At 47.2% G+C, this 10,815-nt stretch overlaps 1 protein-coding gene across 1 annotated transcript; it reads right to left on the bottom strand.

Moving 5' to 3' along the window:
- Positions 1 to 8,314: 8,314 nt before the first annotated feature.
- Positions 8,315 to 9,255, bottom strand: LOC147984479 (uncharacterized). Its single transcript, XM_087543567.1, has one exon. It carries the CDS (start codon positions 9,197 to 9,199, stop codon positions 8,645 to 8,647), a length of 555 nt encoding a protein of 184 aa, XP_087399693.1. The 5' UTR covers positions 9,200 to 9,255; the 3' UTR covers positions 8,315 to 8,644.
- Positions 9,256 to 10,815: the final 1,560 nt, after the last annotated feature.

Raw genomic sequence — 10,815 nt, 5'->3', positions numbered from 1 at the left:
CACTAGTATGCCTATACTTGACTAGCTCATTGAATCAAAGATGGTTAAGTTTCCTAGCCATAGACATGAGTTGTCATTTGATTGACGGGATCACATCATTAGAGAATGATGTGATTGACTTGACCCATTCTGTTAGCTTAGCACTTGATCGTTTAGTATATTGCTATTGCTTTCTTCATGACTTATACATGTTCCTATGACTATGAGATTATACAACTCCTGAATACCGGAGGAACACTTTGTGTGCTACCAAACGTCAGAACGTAACTGGGTGATTATAAAGGTTCTCTAAAGGTGCCTCCGATGGTACTTGTTGAGTTGGCATAGATCGAGATTAGGATTTGTCACTCCGATTGTCATACAATGTATTCACACATGTATTAAGGTTTCTGATCAATACAATTCTAGCATGAATAATAAACCTTTATCATGAATAAGGAAATATAGGATAACAACTTTATTATTGCCTCTAGGGCATATTTCCTTCAGTCTCCGGTTGGCCAGAAGGTGGAGGAGCCGGCGGGAGCAGAGGAGTTAAGGTAATCGAGCCGGCAGGCACTTGATTACCCTCAGGAAGGCCAAGAGAGGAGCCGGAGCCCGAGGCAAGCAAAACCTCATCAGAGGCCCCAAAAACCTAGGCACAAGTAGCTAACTGAGGGGTTGCCATCGATCGCACATGAGCAGCAACGTGACTCTGCATGGGGTGTGGCCCAAGAGTCGATGGCCAAGCCGAGTTGGAAGCCCAAACGGTGCCAAAAGCATACGGCCGAGGCAATGACAAGAGGGAGGCAGGCTCCAAGCGAGAAAGGGACATTTTGACGCAGAGCAAGCCAGAGCTCCAACAATCGCGGAGCACTATCTCCTTGTTGATACACTCATCCGCCACCTGGAAAAGGAAGAAGCGCGGCTGACGTGGCCTACAAAGTAGCCGTTGGAGTGCCCGCCAAACCATCTAACCAAAAGGGAGGCGAAAAAAGTCGGCGAAAGGAAGACGTCGTTGTTCAGCACGACGGCAGGACAGCAATGACCAGCAAACACCTCGACGGTGCCACAACCGTACTTCTCAAGCATGGCATCCTGGAACCGCAACCCATCCATGGCAACACAAACGACCCAAAATGACTAACAAAGTAGGATAGGAGATGAAGACATGGAAATAGAGGGATGCATCAAGGGGGCAGAAGAACAACATGCATCAAAGCAACGGGCTACTACAGACCTGCAGACCAGAAAGAGTCTTGAGTAGGAACGTTACCAGTTGACGGCGATGAGGGACCAGCGGACTCGGAGCCGTAACACACTCCTGTGACACAATGAGGCACATCAAGGAAAAGGTGGCCGCCACGGCCAGAGAGGCATGGGACGGGAGGGTGGGCACCGCCTCACGAGTGGAGTGCGGCGATTCTATGTGGCCGCCGGTGCCGGAGTGGTAGATGGCGGGGCATGCACTCGCTTACCCTAGGGTCCTCTCTCACGAGTTTCTTGGTGTTCCCACGGCCAGAGAGGCACGGGACAGGAGGGTGGGCACCGCCTCACGAGCGGAGTGCAGTGATTCGACGTGGCCACCGGTGCCGGAGTGGCAGACAGCGGGGCGTGCACTCACTCACCCTAATGTGGTACATTTCATGTGCTTCAATTTTGGAATTCATGGTTGCAATTCCTACTTGGTGTATGTACATACACGTATATTTTTAGAGCATCTATATCTAGACTCCTCAAACGCTCCCTATATGTCGGGGCAGATGACTCGGTTAGTGACCGGTCCAAAAATCTCGACCCAGCTGCATCCCTCATGTCAGCCCTATATGTCCAGCTTAGAGCATCTCTAGAAGATCCTGTATAAATTTCCCCTAAAATGATATTGTGAGAACTCGAAGGTCCCGGTAAAACAGATTCGATATAGTTCATACTGCAAATTTAAAAACCAGTTCGTGAACAAAGTTCATCAACACAACCAGAGTTCATACATAGCTAAACATAGATCAAACTACAAATTAAACCTATGGGAGGCTGGCTCAATCGTCGAGGCCGAGGTACTTCTTCGCCGACTTGCGGCAAGCATTGGCACGTCCGCCACGTTGGACCCGACAACACTACCCAACCGCAAATTGCACCAAATCCACCAAACCCTTCCTCCTCCTCCTCCTCCTCCCTCCTCCTCCCTCCTAACTTTCCCGCTCCCGACCATCGTCATCCACCACCCTTGCTCCCCATCCTCACCACCGGTCCCGATCCAACACCCTAGATGTCGTCAAACCCTACCCTGATCGCCGCGATGAAGACTACGTTCATCAGCGTCCCATCCTCGGCTCCGACATGCAAGGCGGAGAACGTTGCCCGGAGGATGCAGCGATGCTGGCAGCGAGAGAGGGAAGCGATGGCGGCGTCACAGGGAGATGCGGACATGGAGGAGCAGTCCCCCCCCACGTCGCGCCCAGAACCCTACACGCCACCCATCCGTTTGCCGGTGTGGATTGCGTCGTTGAACCACGTTGGGATAGAGGAGGATCCGACAGCCGGTTGGGGCATTCCGGAGAGCTTTCCGCCCACGCAGATGCCGATGGTAGACGTATGTCAAACGTTGCAGCTTGTTTGGGTATGGATGAGCACGGGCACCGGCGGTGCCCGGGCTTCCCACCACCTGTTCGACGGAATGAAACAACAAGAGTCGATATGTTTTTGTTGCTCCTGTCCGATCAACTTTTCATATGGCATGTTCAATGTTTTGCAAACTGCAAGTTCATTTTGTACATGGTGAATGCTTGCTAACCATGATCATTTAGGAAGTGTTCCTGTCGAACATGATCAATGACAATCATGATCCGACCCAAATGGAGTTCAAATTAGGGGCCACCGCATTTGAAGTTGGGACAACATCCGACCCCAAGAAGAAGAAGAAGAAGAAGAAGAAGAAGAAGAAGAAGAAGAAGAAGATGGCTAAGGCAAGAGGTCCGGCATTCTCAACTTTTGAGGACATCTTGTTGGTCAAAACTTGGTTGGCCAGAACAATGGATCCAATATGCACCGAGCAAAAGGGGAACAAGCATTGGGAGAAGATTTGGAAGGAATATCATGAACAAAAGGAATATGTGGAGTTGCATCCTATCATGACCAACTGCAATGTGACATCTCTCCAACATCAATGGGGGATCATTCAAGGGAAGTGAACAAGTATGTCGGCTACTACTCATAAGTGACCAAACGCCCTCAAAGTGGGATGGGAGTGGCAACTCACGTAAGCTCAATTGCTTCATCTTGTCATCATTTGCATATGCTTCTTGGGTTTGCATTCTAGTGCTCATACATATGTTGTTTGCTAGACGGTGGGGGCGGCCACTCTGTATCACGAAAGGGAGAAGAAGTCGTTTTCTTTTAACCATTGTTGGATCATATTGAATGGATTGCCAAAATGGACACAACTTGTGGCCGATCTCAAGGTCGGCAAGAAGAGGAATGATGGCTCAAGCTCCCACCAATCAATTGAGTTGGATGATGAAGAGAACGATATTGTCATCGAGAATGGAAGAGCCATCGCGTCAAAGGATAACCGGCAAGTCATGGGAAACAAGTGGGAGAAGGCAGGGCCCTCTCGTGATGCCGCGACTACAAAAATGTCCTCCACATGGATGGGCATTTTTTCGGCAAGGGAGAACAAGAAAGGGGAGATCTACAAACTCATGTCGGATGTGCAAAAGGAGAGGATGGATTGGGACCGAAAGAGGGCAGAGAAGAAGCTGGAAATTGAGAGGAAGAAGATCGAGTTGGAGAAGCAAGAGGCAGTGATCAAATAGGAACTCGAGAAGGCCAAGACATTTGGAGAGATTGAGCTTGAGAAGGAGAGATTGCAACTCGCATGGGAGGCGGAGGATGCGAAGATCATGTTGGCGGACGAAACCCTCTTGGATGAGCATGCAAAGAAGTGGCTTGCGGAGAATAAGAAGGAGATCAACAAGCATAGGGAGTACGAGACGGCGAGGGCGGTTGCGGCAGCAGCGGAGCATGCGGCAAGGATGCAAGCGGAGCAGGAGGAAAGGATGGCCTCGGAGCAGGCGGCATGGACGGCATCTGGCCATTGATCCAGCCAACAAGCGAGGCATCCGTCACACGCTCGGACATTTATTTCATTTTGGCTTTGAACTATGATTTGCTTTGCTTTGTTTCCAACTGTTGAATTCAAACAATTTGTATCATATGATTGACATACATAGATTGCATGGATTTGAGAATCCGCATTTAAAATATGTGGATGTGTGGCACAAAATATAAGGGGCCGGCGGGCGCTATCCACGGACGCGCCCGCGGCTTATAGGGGGCTGGATTTTCCAAGTCCGCAATGGAACGAGGTGTCTGTCACTTATGTGTTGAGGTCAAATTTGTTGAACAGTCATTTTTACGCACTCTTGGAGAGAACAAACACATATTATGGATCTATTTTCTTCATCATTGGATCCATAGCAGATTATCATAGGAAGAGATGTGTTTTGTTGGAACTTGCACTTCTTCGATGCATTCAGTGTTAACTCCATGTATTCAATCTCGTGGATATTGGTCCGATCTTCCAAAAAGTCATATTTGAAGGATTAAAGTTCCACTCAACTAGCCACGGATGATCTCTTTGGTGCTTGCAGTTGTAGCATACGAAAAGTAGTTCAAAATATCGCCTTCGTGTGCAATACAATTTATTTGCGTCCCATAGACGTTAATGTGTCGAGGCACTGTATTTCTGTTGGCATGCACACATGGCGTGACAGCGTGATGTGGAGAGCGGGACAGACCGGCTCACACAAGTATGCGTCTCTGTGACCATTAGGTCCCACATGTCAGTAAACATGATAAAGTGATAATTGCATGAAAAATGGTAGCCTAAGCAGGTCAAACCATGCGTCTCTGTGACCATGCTAACCAATATAGGCCTTATCTAGTCTAACCCGCGTGCTTGTGGTGCTAAAATGGGTTGCAGTTAGTGCGGGCCACTTTCCCCATGTTAGTTTTTTCTTTTCCAAATTATACAAAATATGCAAATTTTAATCACAATAATAATCAGAATTATAACATACGTGTGTTATAAAAAATATACATATAAATAGATTAACTTGCTTTAAAAAATGTTCATCTAATTTATAATATTCATGTAATTAAAATATTACTTGTGAATTATGAAAATGTGTGTATGTTTTTTAAATCAAATATTTAATGAAATATCAATATAATTATAAAATGTTTACATATATTGAAATAACTTCTCTAATTTTTAAATTTTATGTTCTGAAGAAAATATTCATGCACTATATAAAGCATTCATGCTTTTAGAAAATGTTTATGCAGTTTAAAAAAGTGTCAACATGTTTTAGTAAAGTTTGTGTGTACACCAAAAGATATATTTTAATAAATTAAATAGAAAAATAAGAATGAAAAAAATATTAAGAGCCTGGTGTGGCCTAGACTATAGATCCACAAATGAACATGTTTTTAATTATATATACATTTTATAGGTCATTTTTTTAATTATGAGAATATATTTTAAATAATACGTTAATATTTTTAAAATTACATGAGCATTTTTTAAAGAGTAAGTTATTTTTGTATGCAGATTATTTATAACACGAGTATATTCTAACTTCGCTTTTATTACTATGATACATATCTTTTACAAATTTCTAGAGATAAAAAAAAACTAACACATGGAAATATGGGCCACACTGAATGCAGCCCATTTAAACCCTGATGAGTGTGTTCCATTAAAGATTTTTTTTTCATTTTGCCTGTAATTTTTCCTACTTCTAGGTTTGAGCATTGTAATAGAGAAGCAAGTAAAGTTGCTCACGAATTTGCTAGCTCGGCTAGATTTTTGCTGATTTCTAATTGGTTTGAGGAGCCCTTAAATGAAATTCTACCAATTATCATAAATGATGTAATTGTTATTTCAAATGAATAAAGTTTTAAAAATAATCAAAAATATATATTCTTTTGTGTTACACTACATGTGAATCCCAACGGTCATATAGACACATACTATGCAAAACCAGCCTGTCACGCCACTGCAAGTGGGCCCCATGCCACGCTGGCATGCCATATGTACACGCCAACAGAAATACGGTTGTCACGTTAGCCCAACTAACGTCTACAGACGACGAGGGCATCGTATTGGACGCGAAAGCCAAGATTTTGGATCAGTATTCCTTATTTTACAACTGCAAGCACCAAAATGACCGTATGTGGCAAGTTCAAGCACCAATGGTGCATTTACCTCTTAACATTTATTATGTGGTACTTGGATCGAGGGGTGGTCTTGAGAAAGATAACATGGCAAAGCGCAATAAGTAGGTGGCAAAACGTGTTGTTTCCACGACAAGGATGAAATTGTGCATCATTTGTTCATTTCTAGTCCTTTTGTCACCCTTCAAACGTTCCATACACATAGCATATAATTTGCCTTCTCCAGCTAGCATCATAGATTTGTTTGAAAATTCATTGAATGAGGTAGATCACAAACTGAAAGCTCGTATGTTGATAGAAGTTTGCGCTTTTCTGTTGACAACAAGAAACTGTCGGAACGATTGCATTTTTAAAAGGTCAATACTTCCAAGGTTCTCACAGGAAATCGTTTGAGCTACATGATGGATCTATATGTGGTTGCCACTTCATCTTACGGAGGTCCGGACTTCCATGGTTACTAGGTGCTGCCTACGTGAGATGGTCGCTCGGTTTTATCCAGCTAGTGATAATGTTCTACTAATAGGATATGTGTTTACGGTTTAAAAATAAATAGGATATGTGTTTGAGCCATGTATTTTTTTGGATTGACCAATTGTATTTGTAGATTGTTGTCCCTTTGGCTATAACCATTGGGATTGATGCTTGATAGTCTCAAGTGTATCTATATTATTTTTTATGTTCATACTACTTTCATATCATTATGACATCATTTTGGCAACTTTGCATATTATTTTATTGAACTAACCTATTAATTCAGTTCCGAGTGTTAGTTGATGCTTTCTAATTATGTGGGCTTTGCATAAAAGCTTTTTTTTTGGACAACAAGTAAAACTAAAAAGATACGGCGTGAACATTGAAGACCAGAGGGATGCGGGGAGCCACTCTTTGACACACAAAATGCTTGCGAAAAATGTCCGGCTCTTGGCACATTGGTGGCTCTACATCAACTTGAGCCAAAAAGCAATCGAGGTGGAATCAGGTTACGAAAGCAAGGTTGCATGAATGCATCTTGCCATCTTTTGCTTCTTGCTGAACTCAAGTCTGAGTATCTCACCAGATGATCTCTCTGTCTCTAAAAAAGGGGGGAATCAGTGATTGTTGCTGAAACCACAGGCCCACGAGACACATGATCTGTGCCTCTATCCTCCCCCCTCATTTCGCTTCGTTTCTAGCTGGTCCATGGACCTGACCGGGGCCAAGCTAGCTGAATGCCATGTTCCGATCTCACTTTTTCCGTTCCCCTCCATGCGCCCGTCATCGTCAGGGCCACAGTGCACGTACGTACACTCTGTTAATTATAGGCACGTAGACGTAGACAGCATTTCAGTACCCTTTGCGTGTGACACAGGACGGGCAGTTTGCACCACGAAATCCTGGAGAGGCAAGCACGCACGTTGCCCAGGCATCCGGGTTCGGCCGGAATCGCCATCGGCGCGACTGCGCTGAAGCAGCGTGCTCTTGTGCGGCGTGACGCTGACAGGGACGGCGCGTGCTTGATCCTTTGCTGCCGGTCACGTTTGCGTGAGCCCTGAGACGATACGATACGACAGCCTACGCGTCAGGACATGCGGCTCCGATTTGGTACTATCCGCCATAGAAAAGTACCAACTCAACTGATTTCGAATTGAATAAGTTCCCTTCAAACAACTTGTGGTACATACTCCTATGGATTTCCATATATAGCCTAGTTATCAGTGGCTTGATTATGTATTTCTAAAGGGAGGCAAAGCAGCCTGTCAGTATTAATTGAACATGTTTAGATGGCACAGCAGGAGTATGTTCTCGTGGTCGGAAATCGACCTAATTCCGTGAGCAAACTTAACGGATCCATCCCAACCACCAACCACCGGCACCATCTTTACACATGTGTCGCCAAGCTACTAATGATTTTCTCCAGATCCAAGCAGCTAGCTAGTAGTATCAGTGTATCACCAAGCTATCTATCGTAACATGAAACTCAAGCACAATCTGCACTCGAATATAGTAAAACGCCAGCCGCGCAATGTGGTGCATGATTGCAAATCTTGTCAGAACAAGAACAAAAAGCGGACGATCTTGTAGTGCTAATCATAGTAGACACTAGCTCAAGATGCTTGGATAAAGAAAGACCAATGCAAGCATCACAAGTTGATTCCTTCCTTGAGGTGACAAGTGATTAACATGGCACAAAAACTAGTAAGTAGTAGCAGGATCAAACTAAACTCGCCATCATCTCAGATGAACCAAAAATTAGCAAGCCTTCCTCACTCGGTAGTATCTTTCTCAGCTCACCAGTGACCAGCCTATGTACATTGCAGGGAAGCATCTAAGTAATGAAGAGAATAAAGAACGGCACTCGAATTCACACGCCGAATCAGCAAAATGTATTTGGTTTTTGTCAAAGCCAACGCAAGAGAAGGAAAACCGGTCGGAATGTCGGGGAAATCCATCACCGGCAGCTCGAGATGTCGATCTCGATGAGGTTGTCCTCCTCCAGCTCGATCTCGATCATCCCGTACTCCTCCCCGCCGCCGCTGCCGCCGTCGTCGTAGTCGTCGCTGCCGCTGCAGCTGTCCGAGTCGGAGTCCGACGTCCACGGCAGGCCCATCTCCTCCGGCCCCCACTCCGCCTCGAACTCCTCGTGGATCACCTCCAGGGCGCGGCCCTTGGGCGCCCACGACGCGAACTCGGGCTCCAGGAACACGCTCTGGGGCTTCACCGGCGGCGGGGGAGGCGGAGGCGGAGGCGGGGCGACCTCCTGGGCTCTCTCCTGCGGCGGGGAAGGAGGAGGAGCTAGGGTCGCGGCAGGTGGCGGGGAGCCGAGGCGGAGCAGGTAGACGAGGAGGAGGACGGAGGAGAGCGGGGCGGGGGAGAGGAGCAGCTGCAGGAGTGGGCGCGGGAGGTAGAGGACGGCGAGCAGGGAGGCGGCCGCGGCCGCGGCGAGGAGGGGGTGGTGGGGCCGCTGGTCGCCGGCGGGCGGCGGCGGAGGGGAGGGGGAGGCCATTTAAGGCGGGAGGAGTGTAGTAGTGGTTAAAGCCAACCCACGCACCGCCAAGTCGGTTTCTCTCTTTTTAAAGCGACAAGCAAACGAGACGAGCGAGAGCTTCCGGTTTTATTCTTGTTCCAGCCAGCGAAATCAAAACTCCGATCTTTTTTCTGCAGGTACGCACGGAACGGAAGGACGGTAGAATGTTGTGTTCAAACCGTTTTACGCTTCACTGATTGTTCGTTCGTTGTCCTACTGTCCAATTAATGGTACTATAGTAGAGTGTGTTAACTTGAACTGCGAGATTAATGTAGGGATGACATGTGGGTCCATGTCCACATGTTGGGACAGTACTGGGGAAATTGACCAGTATCTGCTGCATTGTGCAAAGACCACGGGCAGGAAAAGGAGCGTCCGGTCAAACGGCGTGCGACTGGGCCAGCAGTAAAAAACATGATGGGCGGCAGCACGGCGCCACACGAATCGGGGCACCGGCCGGCAGCAAATGCAGATTGCTCGGCTCGGGCGAGCGGAAGGCTGCAGCATGCACGCAAAGGCGCAGAGCCACCACCTGCACTGCATTACTGCACACGAAACGGGAGGAAAAGGCAACCGGACGAGACGAAACGGGAAGAAAAAGGCAACCGGACGGGACGAAACGGGAAGCAAATCCCCCGACGGGCAGAGAGAGCTCCACCGGCCGCTGCCGGAACCAACGGAGGAAAGCTGACGGGCCTCCGTGGCCTTTTCGATGGAGATCCTCCCGTATCCGTCACCCGTCGGCCGTCGGGCAGTCGCAGGTCACAAGCATCTTCCCTGCATGTTAACGTGTCGGGGCGCGCCATTTTTCTTTTGTTTGCGCCGCGGGGCAACTTGTCTTCCACTTGAAGTCTTGCCAACGGGGGAGGAGCAGGGGTGGCCCAGATATGGGCACATCCTTCCGGGCACGTCTACAGGCCGGCCATGGGGACTCGCTGTACGGTACGGTGCCAGGAGGCTCAGGTCAGGTCGTACTGTACCGGTGTTGTGTACTCCTACCGTCCTCTGCCCCTGATCTTTCAAGGGGCGATGGGCTACTGGTGTAGGCTAAATTTCGTGTTTTGATTCTTTTCTGAAACCTATTTAAAATTTGACCCTAGTTTAAAAAAAAATCGAGATTTGACTCTTTTGCTATCGTTAGGGATCATGGCGGTAGGGTATAACAGCCAACCGCCAAGGTCCCTGGCGGTAGGGTTGCATGCCCTACCACCAAAAACCTTCTAAGTATTAAACACAGTACGTGCTCGTGCCTACCGCCAAGCACCTTGGCAGTAGGGTTGTGCAGGCTACCGCCAGTCCGGTTGGTGGTAGCAATGTTTCCTACCGTCAAAGTCCCTGGCGGTAGGCTGTTAGACTCTACCGACATGGACTCTGACGGTAGCAAAAGGGTCAGATCTCAAAGAAAAAATCAAACTAGGGTTAAATCTCGAATAGGTTTCAGAAAAGGGTCAACACGAAAAATTGCCATTGGTGTACTGCTAGCGATGACATAACAAACGTCCTAAATTGAGGGGTACTTGTATGGGACTTTGGTGTATTTTGTGGGGATTTAGGGTTTCGATGTTTGCGCTGAAATGAAAACTTTGAGCTGTCCT

Source organism: Triticum urartu, chromosome 2A, assembly GCF_056163025.1.
Source record: "Triticum urartu cultivar PI428250 chromosome 2A, HENAU_Tu73, whole genome shotgun sequence".
Taxonomy (NCBI): domain Eukaryota; kingdom Viridiplantae; phylum Streptophyta; class Magnoliopsida; order Poales; family Poaceae; genus Triticum; species Triticum urartu.
This window is presented reverse-complemented; position numbering and strand designations above follow the sequence as displayed.